This window comes from Musa acuminata, chromosome BXJ3-1 (assembly GCF_036884655.1).
Source record: "Musa acuminata AAA Group cultivar baxijiao chromosome BXJ3-1, Cavendish_Baxijiao_AAA, whole genome shotgun sequence".
NCBI classification, from domain to species: domain Eukaryota; kingdom Viridiplantae; phylum Streptophyta; class Magnoliopsida; order Zingiberales; family Musaceae; genus Musa; species Musa acuminata.
The window spans coordinates 16,641,632-16,664,529 of NC_088349.1; the positions used below are offsets into that span (position 1 = coordinate 16,641,632).

Below are 22,898 nucleotides of genomic sequence, written 5' to 3' on the forward strand. Positions count from 1 at the left end.
CGCACCAAATCCAAAACCACCGCAAGAGGTGGTGCCAAACACCAATCAACGTAATCATGAAAATGCCCAAAACATCCCTCTCCCGATTGGAAGACACCGAACTACATCACTGCCACGATTGTAATATTACTCAGGGACTCGGGGGTATTTGTGGTAACTCGTTCTCTTTAGCTGACGTATTCAGAATATTCATCCCCAAATAATTGAGTGGCGTGGAAACAACTCGTTCATTTCCGCCCCCCGAGATCTTCTCCTGCTATATATTTGTGGAATCCTTTCTCCGGCATCTGTAACCGGTGGAGGGCGGCGATGTCGATCGCAGTTGTCGCCCATTTGGTGGTTTAATCCTCTCTCTCCCCTTGTTGTAGCCCCTGGTTCGTGCGCGTAGGTAATTCTTCAACCCGTTCAACGATCCGTACCTTTGGATCTTGTTGTTCGGTTGTGAATCCCGTGATTGTTCCGATGTGCGTTTTGTCGGATATCGGTTCGCTTTTCTTCCGCCTTTTCTTGTGGTGGATCGTTAGTGTTTCTTGAAATCGATGTTCGATGTCACTCTAGGTCTTTGTTCTGGTGTCGTGTGCTTTGATGGCTGCGTGCAAGACGAATAGTTTTGTGTTTTTGATCCGATCTGGGGAGTTTATGGTTGCGGAGTCTAATGATAACCATTCTCTCGCCAGATCGGCAGAGTTCGTTGTTTTCTCGGTTGTCCTTGTTTTTGGGACCCCAGCGAGGATCATCGCCTCAGCGTGTGGAGATGATGGCCTAGAGGATCTCAGTATCTTTTGCTTTAACGTTTCTTGTTCTAAATAAATATAACTAACTAACGCGGGTTCTCATGTCTTCAGGTCGAAGCCACCACCGATTTGCTAAAGGCTATGGGTCTTTGCAGCTCGCTACTCTTGTTGTATCTGGTCCTTGTATGCTTTGTGAACGATGTTCTTTCTGGGCGTACAAGTTCTTTCACGCGCTCTGAATGGCCGTCTACTGATATCCCTCTGGATAATGAAGCGTTTGTAGTTCCAGATGGTTATAATGCTCCGCAGCAGGTACGATAAATGTCTCTGGGAGGCACTCAGGGTTAGTTGAATTTATATATAACCCAATGTTGTGCGCTTGAGAAGTGTAAGATTAATCAGCATTTAATCAATTTAGTCAGCTTTGTTCCATTAGTTGCTTGTCTTGTGGTCATTGTATGTCTCAACTTGTTGCGTACTTACCTTGGTACAGGTCAATCTACTAACTTACTCACAGCACAGTATTCTAAATTATATATCACTAGAATATCTTGACTAACTTTTTGTCGTAAGGTCTATTGACACATTCCTATAGGTGTCTACGTTATTTATGTCAAATAGTAATGCTCTTGTGAGGATCAAAATAGTAAACCAGCCTTCCCCGGAAAGCATAACGTTACATTGTTCAGCCAGCATGATGGAACAAAGGTTTAAAATATTTCCATATTATATTTTCTTCAATCATGTAGGACGGCAGACTTAGATAAAGTGATCCATAGGTGTTGCCCATTAGAGTTTTATTTGGGGACAAAATTAAGGTAAACCTTCATTCATTCATATTTATTTATTTTCACTAAAGTTTTTGTAAAGAAACACAAGCCCTCAGACTCAGATGTCACCTTTAAACAAATAATACGCTATATTTGTGAAAAATGAATTTACCATGGGTTCTGGTGTTGTTTGTGTTCATCTGCAATTTGATGCTTTTTTTTTTTTGGCCTCTAGTCTTTTATGATCTCATTGGGAGACAGAACATGTTAGAATTCAGTGTGTTCTCCCTCTGCCTGACCCTCCCCCCCTTTTCTCTCTCTCTCTCTCTCTCTCTCTCTCTCTCTCTCTCTCCTTGAATGGTCTGTTTGGAAAGACGCACCAATCAGTAACAAACACTGTTGATTATTAAACATTTACCTTTTGATTTGATGAGTTCAGATTTTTAAGCATTTACCTGTTAAAATAACTTGGTCTATACATTGCTTCATCCATTGTCTTTGACATATAGTCAAGATAAGTAGACTAGGTGAGGGAGCACGAGGTAGGGTCAGGGAAGCCTGTTGCATGGTGGATTTGCTTTAAGGACCATGCGATGTTGGCGTTAGAGTCTAGGCTGTTTTATCAAAGTGGAGCTCTATATCATATATTGTTTGTAGCTAGGCCTTATTTAATCCTACATTATCCATTATCTGGTAACGCTGTCATCTTACGTCAATTTAATAATTTCTCAAATAATTATGTTGGAAAGTTATATGATTTTTTATAAGTGTTTTACATGCCTAGTAGTGGCCATGAGGTGATTATATACAGAAATGTTTTAGTTTTCTTGCTTTGCAGATACCTTGACCACATGCCAAATTTTTCAATGAACCTCTTTCTTTATTAGCTTCCTCCTAGGATGCTTACATAATGGGATCTCTTTTCATAGATTAGGGAGTCTAGCAATGCATTTGTGGTTGTCTCAAATGCAATATGAAGCCATGATGAGTCATATGCAATTGTGGCACATACAGAGAACCTTCATGGAGCTCACTGTGAGGAACTAGCAACAGAGAGTTTGATGTATCTTCAATAATATAATTTATTTTCTCTAACAGAGCTATTAATTGATATGCTGATTGAGGTTCATTCATCTGTTTTTGAAGCTTTACTTGCTATATATAGTCTTGGTTCTTCTCAAAGTTTCCAGTCACATAGAACCAGCTTTTCATCATACAGGCTTCTCTAGTATGCTGGAATCAGATTGCAGGGCAAATGTAGTTAGTACTTTTGATGTGTTTTTACATAGCAGATGAGTATTGTGTTCCGTACTGCTTTCTTTAATGCTTATGAAAGCATTTGATTTATTGTTTTTATGAAAATGTCAATATGATTCTGTTTGTAGTTTATGAATTTATTGATTTTTTGTTTTCATGAATTTTCTGTTTGTAGTTTATAACTATGAAGTTCCAACGGACATTAGGTGGTGTAGAGAGCAATCCAATTTTCATTAAAAATATTGAGAATGTGCTCCTCTTTGGGACTGCACTGACTAAGGGGGCTAAGGAACCAATTTTAGGAAGACTCCACCCTGGTCTTTGGATATGGCTTCCTATCCTTCCTTGGAATTTGAAACTAAACCTTTGTCCTCTCTTTGTGGAGATGCATGAAGCACCAATAATAGTGCAGGTGTATACATAACATGCAGTCAAATCCAAAACTGGTCTGCTGTTTCTTTCCCTTTACATGGTCCTCAGTATTGAGGACTGATTCTAGTACATCAAGCATTAGGTTGGCATCCACTTGATATGTTGAATGTGTAATTTGCAGTTCTTTCATTTTCTTAACGAGACTGTCCCAAGCTAATCTGGAATTTACAAAAACTAAGCAGCTGAACAGATTCTTTTTGATGCTAGAAGTTGTATTATCTCATCTCTTTTTGCTATATCTGGTAATTATTCTTGTTTTTTGGCTATGTATGAAAGATGCGAATGATGATCTGCTGAACTGGCAAAACTTGCACTTTCTTGTAGAACAATCTTCTATTGTAAAACAATTTCTTCTTGTGGTTCAGGTCCATATTACCCAAGGAGATTATGATGGAAAAGCTGTAATAATATCTTGGGTCACAGAACCTGAACCTGGCACTAGCGAAGTTTGGTATGGTGCAGTGGAGCATGAATTTGAGCATAAAGCTGAAGGGAAAAATACAAACTATACCTTTTACAATTATAAATCTGGATATATTCATCACTGCCTTGTTGATGGACTGGAGGTACTAATTTATCATGTTGGAATATAAACCATATATTTAGTCACTGTGCATATCATTTCTAACAATATAGGCTACATCACAAGTGTTTCCTACTTGCCTCCTGATCTTTATTGAAGTAAGAGGTGCATGATTTCTTAATTGTGACCATTAATGGTAACTAATTCATCATTAAAATGGATTTCTAATTACTTTATATAAGCACATGCATTCGTAGAAACTATCCAACATTTGTCGAGTATATCAACTATGTTCTTTAACCTTAGTAATAATGTTATTTACTACTGTACTAAACATATTCTGGAGATCAACTAGACCTGTGTTGACTGGTTTTAGACAGATTTCTTAGTTTTTGACATGCTGTCTGTTGATATGAACGTTTTGCCCCTTGGCCATGGTAAGGCAATCAATCAGTGGATGATGCTTTTGAGTCTTTATCTAAGTTCAGATGAACCTAGCTTGCTTCTTCAAATGACCCTTGTGGATATAAGGGCAATGAAAATATACGTTGAACTTATAGTTACTGGACTGCTTACACACAGCAATTTATTGGGTAATTTTTGGAAGAAGAAAAAGAAGGTATCACAAAATAAAGGTAGATAAGTGATTCATGATGCAGTTTAGGTAGAGTTGACATATGGATAGTGATGCATATAAATAGGATGGCAGGTGGGTCATTGAGTTTCAAAATAGCGAGAGAAAGGGATTGAAGGTTTACTTTATTTTAGGTCATAGATTAGATTAAGAATTAAGATACTATCTTTTCACTTTCCCTTTCTATAAAGATATAGGTTGTTTTTTGGGAACAAGAACTAAGAAAAAGGCTCTGGTGCATAGAAGAAACAACAAGATGAAAGAGAAATGTAGAGATCTCTGAGGAATATTGGAGAAACAAAAATGTGAATACAGAGAAGGAATATTGGAGAAACAAACTTTGCATATTCTGCAATACAACTGCAAATGACATTGTCATAAACTCTACTTTTTGCTGCTTGGTGCTAATTTACGACAAGAGAAAAAGAGAAATATTTTATTATTATTATAGTACTTCATGCTTTTATGGTATATCACTGATATGAATATTATCATTCTATTAAAAATATAATTCCAGCTACTTATATTTTTCATACTAGAAAATTTATAATCTTACATACATAATTGTGGGCACATGAATGACCAACTGGGACATCTTTTGCTAGTCTTAAATTTTTTTCCTGTAACGTGTTAAGAGGTTGATACTGAATTTTTTTTTGATAGTTTAAGACACACATATAGTGATGTCATTTTTTTGGGAGATGCTGCACTAATATATGATAGAATGAATGTTATAGTGTATATATGATGTGTTTTAAACAATCAGAAGCTGTAGATGAATTGGTTCAGTTTTGGAACAGTATTCAAACTGATACATTTGTGGTTTTTTTATTGCAGTACAACACAAAATATTATTATAGAATTGGAACAGGTGCCACTGCTCGAGAATTTTGGTTCCAAACACCTCCTGAGATTGATCCAGATGCTCCATACATATTTGGCATTATAGGTGGGTATCCTTTTATATGACTTTTCAAAAGATTTTTGATTTTGAGAACAATTTAAGGGATATTAAATAATCAGTTATTAATCTTTATGAAGGCGTTGATTTGTACCTTAGCTGTGAAAGAATTTAGTCATGAATGATATGTACTCAAGACAAGATAACAATTACTAACAAGCAAACAACATAAATTAGGATCCTTTGTTGATATGTTAACTGTACGTATCTATAGAGTAGCTTATCTGTCTTTTGAATGGTATGTTGTCTTTGTTTAGACTGGGTACTCTTTATTCTTCTGTTTCAGTATAGTAATTTTTGGTTCCACTACTGCCTTGATGTATTGGCTGTTGTCGGGATTGATTAAGAATTAGAGCCAAATTTGTAAATCTGGTTGAACTAATCTATAAGGCAATCCTATAAGATAATCCCAGATGCTGTTAGAGAAAAAAATTTGAGGGCTTCTTCTATTGGAAGTTTCAAGAGGATCGGTGGATAATCTTTTAAGATACCAGTACTGATACCCATATTGGAATATTTTTAGACCATATGTTGTTGTGCACCTTGGTACAGTAATAAGAAAACTACCAAAAAATTTTAATGTGTTAGTGCAGCCAGTACACTGCTATACAGTATAATAGAAGTTCCTTTGGTGGATTGCATATTTGTAGCCAAGTGGATGGTTATCATTTAGGCTTCATGCTTTGGAACCAAGCGGATGTCAGTGCACTTTGATCAGTTGTGTTGCACTATCATGCTTTGAGTCTGCTTCAATGATTAGGATTACAGTGAGTTCGTCCATGGCAATCTTTGTACCAATCTCTTATAATTTTGAAAATTGAGGTCCCTCTATTACAACAAGAAATTATTAGGGCATTAGGTATCTCAGAAATTTAATCTTCTTAACATTTAGAGCTCAAATTCTTTATGTGTATGCCATATTTTATCTTTTATAACATTAAATTTAGTTGTCTCAGATCTTGAATGTTAAGGACAAAGTCTTAGTGAAACTGAGAACAAAAAATACCAGTGGAAACCTAAATTTCTTTTAGAATGATCTTATATAGTGTTTTAATACTGTATATGTCAGATTTTCACCAACATTTAATCTTGCAGCATTGTATTTGTTAAATTTTTACTAGAATTTGATCAAGTGTTTGTTTCCATGTATCAATTAAATACAAACTGGATGTTGTCTGATCGTTATAGAGCCAAGCTGCCAAAACAATACTGGATCCATATAAACTGAAAGTTCAAATACTTGCTCATGGCCTACAAATGTTAGACATATGTGTGAAAGAACGGGTTAAGGAGTGAAATTAAAATAAGAAAAAAATTCATACCTTGTCAGTACATCTTATATATCTTTCTGAGGATCTGAACCGCCAAGATGTGTTGATTCATCCAAAATTCAATAATCAGCAAAGCCTATTTTATCTTTCACATGAAATTATGCTTCAACAACTTCTGATGTTATGTAGATAGATGCAGCTTAATATTCTAGAGTGATTGCTTATATCTCATTTTTCTTTCCTCTAGGTGATTTGGGGCAGACATTTAACTCACTTTCCACCCTGGAGCATTATATGCAAACTGGTGGACAGACTGTGTTGTTTGTTGGAGATCTCTCGTATGCTGATAGGTATGAATATAATGATGGTGTCCGCTGGGATTCATGGGGTCGACTTATAGAAAAGAGTGCTGCATATCAGCCATGGATTTGGACTGCTGGAAATCATGACATAGACTTCAGACCTGATCTGGTACTTCCTATTTTAGATACCCACAATCAACTAACATCTATCCTGTGCTTGTATTTGTGTACTACTTATATGAGGATCATGTTGTTGAAGATTCAAAAGTTGCTCTGTTGCTATCATGCAGTGAAAGTTTCCAATATTTCGCAGACAATATAAAATATTATTTTGATTGGAATTGTTTTAAAGAAAATTAATGACTAAATAATTAAAGAATTCCCTTGATGGTATTATCTAGATCTGCTTGGTAGTCCTTCAAATGGGTAAAGGTTCAGCATAAAAGAAAATGAACATCGGCATGGTTGGAAAAAAAGAATTCTCTGAAGCCTGTTCACCAGTACAGTTTATCGCACTGATGATTTTGTTTTCTTTTCGGTAATCAGGGAGAAGTTTCCACTTTCAAACCTTATATGCACAGATTCGCAACACCTTATGTGGCTTCCCAAAGCAGTTCTCCCCTTTGGTATGCAGTTAGGCGTGCATCTGCTCATATTATTGTGCTTTCGAGTTATTCACCATTTGGTATGTATAGCTTCTTTCTCTGTACATCCACCCTTTTTTGTATGGTTATTTCTAGAAAGTATACTCATGGAGTACTGGTCCTTAACATGTGACTTTTAATCAGTTAAATACACTCCTCAATGGTTTTGGCTGCGGGGAGAGCTGAAGCAAGTCAACAGAGAAAAAACACCATGGCTGATTGTTCTCATGCATGTTCCAATGTACAATAGTAATGAAGCACATTATATGGAGGGTGAGGCCATGCGGGCTGTTTTTGAAAGTTGGTTTGTACATTACAAGGTTGACATCGTCTTTGCTGGTCACGTGCATGCCTACGAGAGATCGGTACTTTCTTTTCCACTTTTGCTGCTAGATAACACTACTTGCAGTTTTTAGTTTTGGCAAAAATGACCATTAATTAAGAACCATGAACAAAATTACAGAACTCTTTGGATATAGCCTAGAAGTGTGGAATCCCAGTAAGCCTTGCCATATTGGTAGGCTTGTGGGCAGCATAATTCTCTGGTCTAGGAATGTGAGACCATCTCAGAACAATGGTCTCTTTCCCTAGTTCAAAAACATCACTAAATAGTTTCCTTAAGTACCAATGAGACCTTTCCATATGATTCAAAATCTGCATAGCTGTGTATCAGTTTTGACCCAAATGTTTGGTGATAACTCCTGTTTAGCTCATTCCAGCCCATCTCTTAAGGCTTACTATTCAGCATAGGGGATCAATAGCTTTATGAATGTTGCAAAGCAGGCTCTTATTTCTGTTATTCCAGATCGGCTACAAAGTATTAGCTATGACAGACTTGAGCACATTGGTAGAATCCTTAAAGATATCCTTGGCTTCGTCAAGCCATTCCTCATGTACCCAATCCTCAAAATATGAAAAGTAGATGTTATATCATCTTTAATTAAGGCTCATACCTCCAACGCCTATCAACATTAAAACGCTGTGTCCACAAGAATCAGTGCCAAGGTGAAAAACCAGGCATGGCAAGGGATAAGAGTGAGTAACTTTGGAAAGACAATCTGACATAGGAAGTCTCTTCCATAATAACTTCCAGAGAAACAGTTTTAGTTTAGGCATCATGTTGAGGGCCCACATTGCCTTCCAGCCCATCCATCCACCCCTCATGGTTGTCAGGGTGTCCATCCCACAGAAATTGGTATAGAGTTTTGGAAGTTGCTTCTTCCCTAGGGTTCAGAGTGAAAATCCAAGGGACATCATTGTCCACAAGGAGATATGATGCCAGTGATGTGTTCAATGAACCATGGACGGAAAAGTAGTTGAACTTTATGCATTTTCCAGTGTTTGTCAACAATTAGCTCCAAGACCGAGTTGAAGGATTCCACCTTTTGAACATTGATGAATGTTGACCGTCTATCAAAAGGGGTCTTAGTGACAATGTTGCACATTGATGAATGTGTATGTTTTTACCCCACCGAACAAATCTTATTATCTTCATAAACTATGATCAGTTGGCTTCTTATACGATCGTGTTTGTGTGCATTTAATTTCCAGATAATGCAATTGTTTATAGATTTCGTATTTGCCGTTGATCATCAAACATCTGCTGTGTACTCAGATGTTTAGTTAAGCTATGCCCACAACTTTATTTTCTCATGTAGTACAGACTGTAGATAATGTGACCAATTGCACAGAATTGTTTTTGTTTCTGGTCATGTATGATGATCTATTGTTATAGTCATCCATCAACTATATGAAGCCCTTATAAAGAAAGTTGGATAAGTGCAGAGTTTCAAATTGTTATTTACAAGATGCTATTGATTGTTCAACATGTATTACCATACTTGCATCTCTTGGCTTTCTGTCAAATAAAAGCCTATTTAAATTGAATCATTATGATTGTATAGATTGAAAAGATGCATGTAATACCTATTCTTATGGGGGGATTGATGTCTTTTAGATTACCCTTCGAAAATGCACACTTTGGGTCAGTTTATTATGCATATTTCTGCATCCCAACTTTACTTTGGAGTCAAGTCGACATATTCTCCTCTCCGTATGCCTATAACATCCTTCACCGATTGCTACTTGTTTCATGCTAAATATCCAGTTTTATATTGCTTCTAATAGATTCAGTTTCATTGTAGTATCGTGTGTCCAATATCAACTACAACATTACCTCTGGTAACCGTTATCCTGTGCCTGACAAATCAGCACCTGTCTACATAACTGTTGGAGATGGAGGAAATCAGGAAGGTCTTGCTGAAAGGTAGCTAAAGAGTGTGCGAAAAAGAAGTTTTGTAATTGTTCATTTTGGAACTCAATTCTTTCTTCTGTTAGCAGACAGAGGTAATAATTTCGACTTGTTCATGGTGTCTAAATGTGAAGGTTTTCGAAGCTGCAACCTGACTACTCTGCATATCGGGAGGCAAGTTATGGGCATTCGACATTGGAATTGAAGAATAGAACCCATGCCTTGTACCATTGGAACAGAAATGATGACGGAAAACATGTGCCAACAGACCACATCATATTCCACAACCAGTACTGGTGGGTGCACTTCTTTCCATAGTGGATTGCATTTCAGTTTTCCGCTAGTGACGACGATCACTGATGTTTAGGCAATATCATTGTGCAGGGCAAGCAACAGGAGGAGGAGAAGTCTAAAAAAGCACCGTAAGTTTCCAGGTCATGCCAGCCTCATTGCCAAATACGAAGAGCTATTCCCCGTTCTGGCCTGATACTTTTTACTGCAAGTGGAGGAGGAGGAGAACCTTTTTATATCTGCAAAGCCATACATGTAAAAAGTTAATGGGCACAATTTGGTGAGAAATTGACATGATCCAGACAGACATTTGAAACTGCTTGGCATTGTTGTTGTTGTTGTTTATGATCTAAATGGCTGCGATCAGAAAAAGAAGCAGATATGTAAAGATATTTGTGCATAATTTGGTGCCTTGTCCCTGGAGGTTTCATTTTAAATCTATTATGCGTACATATACTTCATTCGTTTATGACCATCATCAGCTTATTCTTTAATCCATCACCCACTTAATTCTCTCGTTAAATGGGAGAATGGGATATCGTTACTTAATGTACCCCCCCCCCCCTTCCCCCAACCAAAAATTAACATCGTAAGCAGCAAAGACCAGAAAGTTAAGTTTTGGAGGTACCATTAAGGAGGAGTGCTGAGGGCGCCACCAAAGCTTAAACTGACCAGCCTTTGTTTTGGGAAACAGCGAAACTGACCCATCTTTGTTAGGGTGGTAATTTTACACGCTACGCTAGCAAACTATGGCCTCATTTTACAATAAAACCAACTGAATTTTATTCAACGCCCCGATCTCCATGGCATAAAAGGACCCATAGGAAGACCAAAACATTAAGTAGCAAAGAGAGAGAGAGAGAGAGAGAGAGAGAGAGAGAGACCCATCCCATCCTCGTCAACAGTCCCGATATATGGGTTGTGGCGTCCACTTCAGATACAGTTGGAGCGTTGCAGATGTAGTCCCTTCTAAAGGAAAACTGTCTCTGACCTCCCCTTCCATTATAACCCTTGTGAGCGTCATGATGCATCGCCCCATATAGTCCTACGACAGTAAATGAGATTTATATTTGTTATACATCAAAATTCTCAATGCATCATCGCCAAAGAACATAGCGCACCTTCCCAAATGTATCATGGTCCCAAACTTCCAATATAAGCATATCGTGCAGACCATCTTCAACAACAAGGTCAAAGGTCTGATTCCAGATTGGATTCAAGCTTCCATTTACTACCTGCAAAGAACTTACGGTCTCATGTTTGGTGAACAGAGAATGAGGTGTTGCAGAATTTTCATGAGCGTCAGGAAGCTACCCTTGTTTTGTTCCTTGTATCGGTTTTTTTCATGCGAATCACCACGAAGGGATCTGCCTTTCCCATAACATCCATCACAGGCAACTCCTCGGCAGAGATGACCGTCACAGAAAGCACTCCTCTTACTATGACCTCCTTTTTCCGTTTAGTTGCTGTCCGGTCTATGCTTGCAGCGTCAGTTGCATTTCTGCTACCTTTAAGAATCTTCTCCAAAGAAGTCATGGACAAGTTTTGACTAGCAAAGGGATTAGTAAACTCATTCTCCATCCCGTAAGGACAATATAGCAGCTCCAGGTGCACCTGATGTAATAAAACAAAGAATGGATAACTTGGAACACTGCCAGAGATCCTCGATGGCTTACATGACATCTCTTTAATATACATATCTACGGACAAACATATATGAAGAGTTCAAAATCATAGTGTTTACCATGCTGCTTGATGTCAATCATGTCAATATATATGCATTTAAAATGTGAGTGCAGATGAAGAGATTAAGAATCTAACGGAATATGTAAAATCTAGCCAAATGACCACGTTTCAAAATATCGATTAGAAGTTCACAATATCAGGAAGGCATCAAAGATCACCACCGATAGCACCATCCTAGTCTTTTCTGTCGATGTGAGTCAGCACCACAACCCAAAAAGAGAAAAACATATCATGAACCATATTGACAGGCCCAGGAAAAAAGAAAAAAGAATCATGGAAGAACATAACTCAAGAAGATTAGATGGTTGACTCTACACTAACATAACTTAAAATTGAAAACACTGATCCTTTCCATGTTCCTTTAAGTGTGGAAGAAGTGATCATGGAGAAGAAAGTATATGAGGTCACCTTGCCTTCCCCGACCATGATGTCTGAACACCAAAATTTGTCTTAGAAACTTTCTTAGTTGAGACACCCAAGAGAAGAAGGGGGAAAAAAACAAACAGGTGGGAAGGCCATATGAGATGCACAAGGAGCAGTGTGTCCCACATTGTTGCTAGTCATGTGTGCTTCCATTACATACAAGTATATAACATACGTTTAAACTAGAAAAACAGAACATCCACTACAAGAAATTACAATATTAACAATCTTAGAGTAGATAATATGTAATCTTCCAAAAATATGCCACAAGACAATGAACAGGTCAATGCCAGTTCCTAGCCTAGGCACCTTTCACAACAGAAGTGACCAGTTGGCTGTAAAAAAATAACTCAAATAACCAAAAGCAACCTCCTAAGCATGGAAAGAGCAACTGAGCTAATAAAGGGATAGGGAGAGAGACTAGGAAGAAGAATCAGTGAATTTTGAGCTAAGAAACATGCAAGGCAAAAGTCAGTCACTCTTCCTAGGACTTCCTCTCATCATATGAAGGCCAAAAGATCATGTGTCACTAGACCACCCAGTTCGATTAGATGAAAAACATAACAATATCATTTCAAAGGCATTGACATCTTTTTGTGTTCACCTGCCCTAACATTTTTATAGGATGATTAACACATTCGACCTAAACTAGAACCAACAGGACGGGACAGGACAGGACAGGACAAGGGGAGAAGGTAAGTATTGTAACTCCCTAGAGTTGTTCCTTGGCACACTGTCCTTGATATGAACCTTACCGTCCTATACTCAAGCTTGTTGTTCCTTCTTCTGGATTTCTTCCAGGTAGAAGATTTTCTAAAGTTGCTATCAGTCAAATGTACTTCAATGGCCAAAAAGGCCAGCAGGATTATAGGAGAATCCTCTTGCCTAAACTTATCATGATTTGAGCTATAAAATCTCTGGCCATATTCTTGAGCTTCCTCGATCATGAACTGGAAGGAAGAACAGAAAAGAAAAAAAAAGTAACATCTTATAATGTGCAAGCTAACCTGGCCACGATCCTTCTTGTCTCTCTGCACTTCCAAATCTTTGACAAGTTTCAACCACACATCTTTAACTTTTCCAGGCTGAAGATCCTTTAACTTTACTTGAGCACAACCAATAAATTCAGGAGGTTGTAACCCTTCATCATCATATATCTTTACTGTCAAATTCTGAGTGGTTGCATCTTCCACAATAAACTCAAAGTGTTCATTCCAGATAGGATTTAAATCATTGTTCTGCAAGGAATAGAAAGTTAAATCAAGAAAAATAAAATATTCATTAAACAAAATGAAATCTCCATGTAAACTTACAATAGTTTTGCTAGTCTTCGTTCTGTCCTGCAATGGGCGTATATATAACACAGCGAAGGGATCGGATTTCCCTATCACATCCTTATTTGTCAAATCACTTGCTTGCACAAGCTTTACTTCCAGTATACCAACAGGTTTCAGTTCTAGGTCACTGAGCAAAAATATAGTAGTCATTGATATTACATCACAGATGAGACTGTCTGTTATCATGAAACAAATAAGAATATAATATACCTGTAATCTCCAGGTAAAATGGAAATAATTTTACGTACTGGCCATGTTATTGAATCCTCAATAGCATCACGAATTGTTCCCTGCACAATTATAAACTTCTCCAATTAGAAAGATTATGTAATTAAAAGTTTAGGACTGACCCACTTTGTATTGTTTCTTTCTTTCTCCCCTTTTTTGGATAAAAGAGGTGGTGTGCTGGGTTGGAGATTTCCAAACCTCAAGTACATTGGAAATACCAGGAAGAGATGATATGTCGCCACCAACCACCTTGAGTGTAAAATCAAGCTTTTTCTACAGTTAAAACATCTGTGATAAGTTACATAACCACAGAAAAAGGGGTAAAAATTAAGCTTTTTAAAAAATATACCTTCTCTCTTAAAGAATAAGAAACAGCCCCAAAACAAGGAAACTCTTGCACCAATGGTTTAAAAATCAAACGGAATACCCCTGTAAAGCCAATGTTTTTCACCTAGTTTGAGAAATTCAATAAGAACATAGTCAGTTTTGTTAGGATCAATACGACACTAAGAGGGGGGGTGAATTAGTGCAGCGATAAAAATTATGGTTGCGATTCCAAATCTTTCCGAGTTGATAAAAATGTAACGAAGAAATCGTATCCAGAAGATGTTGACTTGAAGTAAATGAACAATGCAGAGTGTAGCTAAGTAATGAAAGTAAGCAATAAAGAAAGAACACACCGGATTTATCGTGGTTCGGTCGTTGTGACCTACGTCCACTTCCGATTCCTCCTCTGTCGAAGTCATCGACGTCTACTAATGGTCTTCCTTCAATAAGCGAAGACCAATCACCTTCTTACAACACTTTCTCCTTTTTCGAGTTTAGGAGGCAACTCTTACAAACCTCACACCTCATTTGAATGATCACAAGACTTAGAAAGGGAGGAGGAGGCCACTTAGCACTTTTATAATACTTTCACAACCCAACACTTTTAAGATTTTTGTTTACACTTTGTTGCTCTCTTATGTTGAAAAGAGTGGGGTATTTATAGGCCCCAATGGCCTCAAAATTGGAGCCAAAAAGTGTCATCCCAGATTTCCGGAGTACTGACGGTACCACCACCATTATTGGGCGATACCACCGCCCAGTCTGGCGGTACCACCACTTGACGGAGCCTTGGAGACTGGGATCTAGCAGTACCACCGTGTAATAGTATTAACTGTCGGCGGTACCACTGCTCAGACCACCTAGGAGGCTGAGCCTCAAGCAATTCCACCGCCCACCCTGGGTGGTGCCATCGCTTAGCATGGCTCCAAGTGGCCTAGTGGACCATCCATCCGACCCAACTCAATCCTGTTTTGGGCCCAATTGACCCCTAATTGAGTTAGTAGGATTTCTCCTAAACCTAACTCAAATTAAGACCTAACTAAATCAATTAAGGCTAAATTAATTACAATCAAGCAATCTAGTTGTCTGGCACGTCAACTGTTCGTCTAAACTCCCGGCAAAACTTCCGGCGCACTTCCGATGAACTCCCGACGAGCTTCCGGCCAACTTCCGGCACATCATTCAGATATTCGGCGTATCGCCCGATCCTCAGTATATTGACTCTTACAACATTCGTTCTCAGCGCATACTCTGATTCTTCCAACCCGATGTTCGATCTTTGACTCTGGCCCAACGTTCGATTCTACTATAATTGTTTTGCCTTTTTCCACGTAGTTAGTCCTGCATCACTTATCTCAACACATGGATTAGATCATTAATTTATCAATTGATTTCATCATCAAAATCCAAGATTCAACAAGTTTAAGGCTATGTAACAATGGAAACTCTTTTAACCTTCTCTTTTCACAGTTAATCAATTTTTAGGTCTCAAAAGAAGCAAGGATTTTATCAAACAAATGAGAGATGATCTTGTTTGGTGTCTACAATATAAGAGCATTCCTAACTGCAGGGATTATTTTATTAATTCTATTGAATGATGGTGTGCATCAGCAAAATAATATTGGAAAGAACTTGCAACTTAAGCTCTCTAAATTGTATTTCCATATGTAACCAAAATGCCTATATGCAGAATTTTAGGCCACTTGCAACTTGAAAGCCACCCCTCCTACCATACTTTTGACCAAAGCCACTCCTTCTGACCATACTCACTGCTGCCATCTCTTATTATGACAGTCACACTTATTTGTGCAGCAATTTTTTTTAATGAATTTTTAGTTACATTTAACCACAATAGCATTAAAAGCTTACAATGGCTCAGCACCTTGAGCGAGTACAAAATGAGTACTTAGAGAAATTCTATTGCATTTTAGGAAGATTAATCAGTTTCAAAGACTTGGAGAAATAAAGAACACAAACAATCAATGTGGTCCAAATGTTCCAACTAAGATAATTCAAACACTCAATGAAAACAACTTTCTTACTGGTGTTGCATCTGCTGTTGGATGCATAATGTGACTTCATGCAGATATGAGTTTCCAGACATGGGCATGACTCACAGTGCTTGGTCAAAAGCTGAGCTTTCTAACCCGAGGCATGCCAATCACTATGATGTAGCTGTCAACAGTACCATGGTGTAGGCTATGCCAGCATAAACATTACTCAAAAGGTGCCTCAAATATAGAAGTGAGTGCAAGAACATAACTAGCACAGCCACAGCACATCAGAGAAGAAGCTAAGGTGGTGTATCCACATATACAGTGACCAGGACATGCAGGATTTGAACTTAATAACATGGCCAGACAATAAACCAGAAAAAACATGGAAAAGAACAATATTACACGGTCCTGCATAAGCTGTCACATTGCAACATCTCCTAATGTATATACCCTGTTCTTGCCAGGCATGGCAAATGCTATCTGTGTTTATTGTCTGAAAAAAAAACTAATTTTGTGGTAATCGCCCAATGCTTCAGATTTCAAATCTGTGAAGGATTATTTGTAACTACATTAAATATCAAAAAACATTTAAAATGAAAAAGAATATCACTTAGGTCTACAATACCATCTGAGACAGCCTTATACCATATGGTATAAGACTTGAAACCATTTGTGCCACTCGATAAAGGACATGTACCAAAGTCCAAACAATAAACTTTTTAATTTTCAGCATTTTTTCCAGGCTTTCCCCTAAACTCAGTACATAACAGCATACTAACACACTAAGACTAGGTACGGCTTGGACCCATAGTGGTCTGGACCATGACCAATACACTCTGTACCAAAATTAAAATCCTTGCATTTAACAATATGTTTTTGTGACCATATGAAATGAAACATGCAGGCAAAATATGAGATCAAATAGCAAAACAACAACAAAAACAATGCCGTAAATTCCCAACTATTAAATAGCAAAAGAAGTACAAAAAAGAAAAGTTATCAGGATTATTGTGTAGAAAACTGGTAGTTGTTAAAATTTAGAACCTTATATAGCAAGATGCACTCACTCATCCAGACATCAATCTGGATGGTGTCACTATCTCTAACATGGATTTTAATTATTTATCTAAATGCTACAAGAATTCAACATACAACATAATCTTTTTCTAATTAAATGAGCTCACTATTAAGCTCCATTCAAGACTGAACCTCCATTGAGGATTTTAGAGAACCCTATGATTGGCTTTCAACCCACAATCAACTGTAAATATCAAATTGCAAACCTCAAAGCAAACTTGTACAAAAGAGTTATTTTTATTAAAACTCACAAAGGTAGTTTGCATACAGAAATATTATATTAGAGGTTTTTAGTCTATGCTCATGCATCTAGCAGCAACACTCAAAGTTTTCGCTAAACTATTGGAACTGTTTAAAAGAAGGGAAGTGATGAATCAAGTATCAGAAGCAGCATCAATTTCAAATTAACAATAAACCTTAGAGCCAATACATAATATCTTCTACAAGATTTTTTTTCACAAAAAAAAAATATATTAGGATTTAAGAAGCTTTAAGTGCAACCCTACGTTTTGCATTGTGGAGCGTGTATCATCTCAAAGGGACCATAGAGCCAATAAAGGGCATCTGGTGCAAAAAATATTATCTGTATTACCTGTACAGGAAGTGCCACACCAAGTCTAGTTCGAATATCAAGTATAATACTTGGATTGCCATCCCACTGCAACTCCAACTCCATTGTAATCCCAGATTTATCTTCCTCGATGATTGAAACACCTAGAAAAATTATTTACATCTTTATGGTGATTAATTGTAAAGGTTAAGACAACTCTCTTGTAGAATAGTCAGTTGCAGAGGATATCAACTTTAAAATTTTAAATTTCCATCAATATCCATCTCAACACCTTTCGGACAGATACCACACTGCTATACCAGTGTTTTCTCAAAACAATAAAAATAAAACAATACTGACCAATACTAAGCCATATAATCTGGTACCAATCCTTGTCGAACCAATAAATACTGATTGGTATGTACGATCCAACCAGCATTTTAAACCTTGATCATTAAACCACAATGTGGCTAGTAAAATTAGGAAAAATAGGGCATTAAGCCATGTGCCCTATCTTTATTCTGGTACAAGTTATTTTATTAACAAAAACATTTATAATAAAATAGAAAGTAAAAAGGAAAACAATTAAAACAATAAAAGCAAAGAGCAAATTAAATATAATCATATGTTTTTTAAAAAAACAATAGGATGGTATGTTTTGTAGAAACCAGGTAATTAAGCACATATCAAAAAATCAAGTGCCTTGAAAATTTTCTATGAGGTTCGTATTACCTTTGAAATTTTATGCTGGAATGTCAGAAGAATTAATAGTTTAGTGCATAAAATTGAATAGGAGCAAGACATGGGTCAAAGAGTCTCAATTGCTATATATGCCAAAAATATTTCTCACCTGTAAATTGTGGAGCAACGGTTCCCAGAGTCAGCTTCGAAAACTTCAGAGAAGCTAAGATGGCTGGTTTATATTGTTCTAGTACTAGCTCAACAGAATTTCTTATCAGCTCGGATGCTGCCTGTAGCAATTGTATTGCAAACTCAACCAACTCCTTAATATGACACTAGCAGTTTGAATGACATAAAATTTCCTATCATGGAATGATATACATGAACTTGGTAAGTTCATGTATTAATGGAGGCAAAAGAGCACCTCATTAACATAAGGCCAAATCTTGGTAAGTTCAAGGTTGAGCCATTTCAGCTGTAAGAATAACAAGATCAAAATCAATATATATATGGAGAAAGGGGAGCCATTAAAAGCTCAGTAGGAGGTAAAAGTAACTAAACTTCTGACGCTGGGAAAATACAACCCATGAAGGGTAAAATTCAGCTGGCAGAAGTTTCTGTGAATCTTCAATTGTCATTCTTGCGAAAGCCACTACAGAAGCAGCCTGTAACAAGAAATTTCACATTCAGTTCAGTTATGAGTACCTCAAAGCAAGGTACAGCGTCAATTGAAATATTTATCCACTGAACAAACCACTATTCAATGTTATAGTTGCATGGTTAAAACAGATAACGCCATTATTACTGAATTCTAGATCTAATAATGTTATCTAACACATTTACAAATTTTCTCCTAATCCAAGCATGCAGTTAAAGTATTTGGCTGATTAAGATTATAAATTTTCCACCCAATTCCTTTTCCTGGTCTCATTTTTCATCCATCTTTAACAAATCAGTAAAATTTTAAATATCCAAAGCATCTAAATGCAATTTGTCAAACACAAATACAGTAAAAGTTTTTCTTGGAACACAAATAGCTAGGAATAAAAAAGGTAAGAAATATGTTAGAACCATTTAATTATTAGAAGAAACATTAGGTACTGAGAGTCGAGAAAATATACCCTTCCTTTCTCCAGCAAGTAAAGAAAAAAAGAGAACAAGGTTCAGATGTTCGCTTCGTTAACACAAGAAACAACTGACTCTACTAAGATTATAAAACTTTATGGTCAGGTCCTAGGCCGGATCGAGCTAGGGTAATTTGGAAATGAAAATAGCAATCAGCTTCAAGGGCACAACAAAGCAAGAAGAACCTCGTCTCAAATGCCCACCTTGATTACACTTAAAAATGCAAGACATGTTCGGACCACATCCGATTTTTACTTTGTAATTTTTATTTTTCTTGTAGTCTTTCAACATATTCTTGGGAAAGAAAGAACGAATAAGAATATGCCCAAACCCTAGATTACATGAAGCTATCAAAATGCTCCTAAGATATCTAATTTCAGCTTAAGTTGGATGGGTAGATCAAAGTATCAAACCATAATTCAGTGTGACCCATTCCTTAATTTCTCGTCGTAGTTCTAGTTTCCATGGTCGGGGGATCTACCGTCCCACCAACAGTAAGATATGCATTGATGATTAAAGTGGGCATGATTCTTCGCAGCAGCAACTAATCAGGGGAACAATGCACTGGCAAGAACGCAGCGACAATTCCACGGAAGCACGTAAAAGCACACCAGGCATCGAACCAACGCAAGGGGAGGGGGAACGAGGAGTACCAGCTGTCCTCGGCTCTTGGATCGAGCGTTCTCCCAGCGGACGAAGACCATGACGAGCCCGACGCCGACGACGACTCCCAGGAGGAGGCCGACGACGAATCCCATGGGGCGGGCGGGCCAGCCGGAGGAGCTCTCGGCTGCACGTCTCCAATCAGGGGAGGTGGAGGAGGGATTTGGATTTCCTGACTAAGAGTTTCTCCTCCGTGGATTAAGGAAACGAAGCGAAGAGAGCGGGAATCGCTTCGGCTTCGCGAGAGCGGGATTCATTTAATTTATGGGGGCTGCACGTTTCGGCTGCCTTTGTTCGTTTCGTGGCATCAAGGGAAACGTTACTTGCGCCGAAGGGCGTTCGGGTGTTCTCATGTCGGAGAACTGCCACCTCAGCAGCCTAGTTGTCTTTGTTCGTTTCGTCGCGACAAGGGAACGTTCGTTGCGCCCGAGAGCGTTCGGGTGTTCTGTCGCGGATCTAAGACGGCTCAAGAACTGCCACCTCAGCAGACTAGGTGTCGACGCGAGATTTCAATGGGTGCGACGTCTGGTCACTGTCACGTGATGGATGGGACTGTTTTTGGATTTAAATCCGTTTGCTTTGTTTAGGAGTTTATTTAAATTATTAAATGAAGAAATCCTCTCCTTTGAGCGTTTTATTTACAAAATCCAAAAATAATAAATTTATCTCGTAAAAGTTTCATTCACAATATGCATCCACGCTTAGGATATATATATATATATATAAATTTATCTTTTGTTTTTTTGGTCGAAAATTTATTCGTTCTCAAATTGATTAATATGAATGGGAGAATCAATCATATGACGTCGGCTTTTCCACGTGGGTGGTGGTCTTGCTGATTAGGTCGGGTCCGTCGCTGTCTCGGTCAAGACATGGCAATCAATTCATTGCCCGATAATTTTAGATTGTCTATTGGAGTAATTATGGACTGAATTTTTCAATTTTTTTATTTTAATTTTTATCTTAGAAGATTGCTATTTGGTAATCCTTTTGTTATTTACAGCATACTATTTGTAACCCCTATAAAAATAATAAAATATAATTTTATTATTTATAACTCCTTGATTACTATTTTTTCCCTTTATTTTTTACTAACCCTTAATATCACTAGTTGCTCTGTTACATAATATATATTTTTATTTTTTATTTTTTAATATAAATTTAATAATTTTATATTAAAAATTTAATGTTAGAGATCTAATTCTGAATCTTTGAATTTTGATATAATTTGTGAAAGTTTGCATGATAAGTTAGTGGAAGAGAAAAATAAAATAAAATAAAAAAGTAAAATAAAATCAAATTAAAAACTTGCTACACTCTATCTTATCTTGCACGAGAGAAGAGAAAAGGAATTGAAGGAGAAGTATTATTTTTAGCTTGAGGATTTTGGACTAATTCATCATCATTTGGAATAACCTTTTCTAAGGCAAGTGTTCTATCTCTAATTCTTCATGTTATCGTGATTCTTATCTCTAATTCTTCCTTGTTTATGGATGATTTGTAAGGCGTTTTCTCTTTTTGATAGCATCAATCTCGATTGAGTTGTAAACTCTGAAATTTTAATATTTCTAATCTACTTTCAATTATAATTTTGATAGCTTGAGGTTTTTGATAGCGTCAACCAATTTTCAATTATAATATTTTATACAAAGCTTAAAATTGAGCAAACTCTTTTGTTTTTTAATGAAAACCAGACTTTTATTTCTTTATGACAATACCTCGAATGATTTGGAGTACAAATTCCTATCTAAATATCTCTTCTAATTGAGCTAGTAAATTCTATTAAATAGAGATAAAATGACTTAACCTCTTTACCATATATCGAATGATTATAGTATTTTGTACAAAACTTTGAATCAAGCAAAATCTCTTTTTTTGTAATTGAGACTCTTGCATCTTTCTTTCGTCGTCTTATTTGAATGATTTGGTGTAAAAATATTTATCCACATATTTATTTTATCTGACTCCTTGAATTATGTTAAACATAGATAAGATGATTCTGGTCTATCCAGACTCAATTCCTTATAATTTTTTATTATTAACTCTAATTTATATAAAATTTATTTTATTTAAAAGTAGACTCTTATATCTTTCTAACAATGTCTTAACTTCAGTAAATTAGAGCACAATTGCCTATAGTGATTCTTTATCTCTGATTTCTCTTTATTTATGAATGATTAGTAAAATTTTATCTTTTTTTCAATAGCATCAATTTGAGTTATAAACTTGTAATGTTGGAATTTTAAAAATTGTAACATATCTGCTTGTTTCAACTATAAAATTATGTATAAAACTTGTAATTAAGCAAACTCTTTTTCCGTTAGAAACTAGACTCTTATATCTTTATGAAATATCTTATTTGAATAATTTGAAGTAAAAATTCCTATCCAAACATCTCTTTTAATTAAACTATTGAATTCTATCAAACGGAGAGAAAATGACTTGTCCTCTCCATCTATTTCAATTATGGTGTTTTGTACAAAACTCTGAATAAAATCAAATTTCTTTTGTTAAAAATAAAGCTATTGTATGTTTCTTTTGGTACCTTATTTGAATGATTTGATATATAAATATATATCTAAATATTTATTTCAATTGACCCCTTGAATTTGTTAACTTGTTTTATTTTCTACCCTATCTAGATTCAATTGCTTGTAAATTTTTGTTGACAATT

General features: G+C 36.7%; 2 protein-coding genes across 4 annotated transcripts; one reads left to right on the forward strand and one right to left on the reverse strand.

Annotated features, from left to right (window-relative positions):
• Positions 1-228: 228 nt before the first annotated feature.
• Positions 229-10,531, forward strand: LOC103998437 (phosphoenolpyruvate phosphatase). 2 transcript variants are annotated; one of them, XM_018830483.2, is made up of 10 exons: positions 229-384; positions 846-1,046; positions 3,559-3,759; positions 5,188-5,299; positions 6,830-7,053; positions 7,431-7,569; positions 7,673-7,893; positions 9,673-9,794; positions 9,914-10,075; positions 10,164-10,531. In XM_018830483.2, exons 2-10 carry the CDS (start codon positions 876-878, stop codon positions 10,264-10,266), a joined length of 1,455 nt encoding a protein of 484 aa, XP_018686028.2. In that variant the 5' UTR covers positions 229-384; positions 846-875; the 3' UTR covers positions 10,267-10,531. The 2 variants fall into 2 exon arrangements, with proteins under 2 accessions (XP_018686028.2, XP_009418189.2); XM_009419914.3 differs by having other exon boundaries at positions 230-388.
• A 297-nt stretch (positions 10,532-10,828) lies between these two features.
• LOC103998445 (synaptotagmin-5) lies at positions 10,829-20,442 on the reverse strand. 2 transcript variants are annotated; one of them, XM_009419935.3, is made up of 13 exons: positions 20,215-20,442; positions 19,021-19,101; positions 18,861-18,911; positions 18,606-18,726; positions 17,798-17,919; positions 14,154-14,255; positions 14,003-14,077; positions 13,787-13,866; positions 13,553-13,703; positions 13,247-13,477; positions 11,385-11,684; positions 11,192-11,305; positions 10,829-11,115 (listed from the first exon to the last, which is right to left on the reverse strand). In XM_009419935.3, exons 1-13 carry the CDS (start codon positions 20,317-20,319, stop codon positions 10,969-10,971), a joined length of 1,680 nt encoding a protein of 559 aa, XP_009418210.2. In that variant the 5' UTR covers positions 20,320-20,442; the 3' UTR covers positions 10,829-10,968. The 2 variants fall into 2 exon arrangements, with proteins under 2 accessions (XP_009418210.2, XP_009418202.2); XM_009419927.3 differs by having other exon boundaries at positions 18,997-19,101.
• Positions 20,443-22,898: the final 2,456 nt, after the last annotated feature.

Excerpts from the sequence above, each read along its gene's own strand:
- LOC103998437 (XM_018830483.2), top strand. The coding sequence starts at position 876 with ATGGGTCTTTGCAGCTCGCTACTCTTGTTGTATCTGGTCCTTGTATGC. Across the intron at positions 9,795-9,913 it reads CAGGAAGGTCTTGCTGAAAG|GTTTTCGAAGCTGCAACCTG; the intron begins GTAGCTAAAGAG and ends CTAAATGTGAAG. Across the intron at positions 10,076-10,163 it reads ATATTCCACAACCAGTACTG|GGCAAGCAACAGGAGGAGGA; the intron begins GTGGGTGCACTT and ends ATCATTGTGCAG.
- LOC103998445 (XM_009419927.3), bottom strand. The coding sequence starts at position 20,319 with ATGGGATTCGTCGTCGGCCTCCTCCTGGGAGTCGTCGTCGGCGTCGGG. Across the intron at positions 18,912-18,996 it reads TATTTTCCCAGCGTCAGAAG|CTGAAATGGCTCAACCTTGA; the intron begins TTTAGTTACTTT and ends TTATTCTTACAG. Across the intron at positions 13,867-14,002 it reads GTATTTCCAATGTACTTGAG|GGAACAATTCGTGATGCTAT; the intron begins GTTTGGAAATCT and ends ATAATTGTGCAG.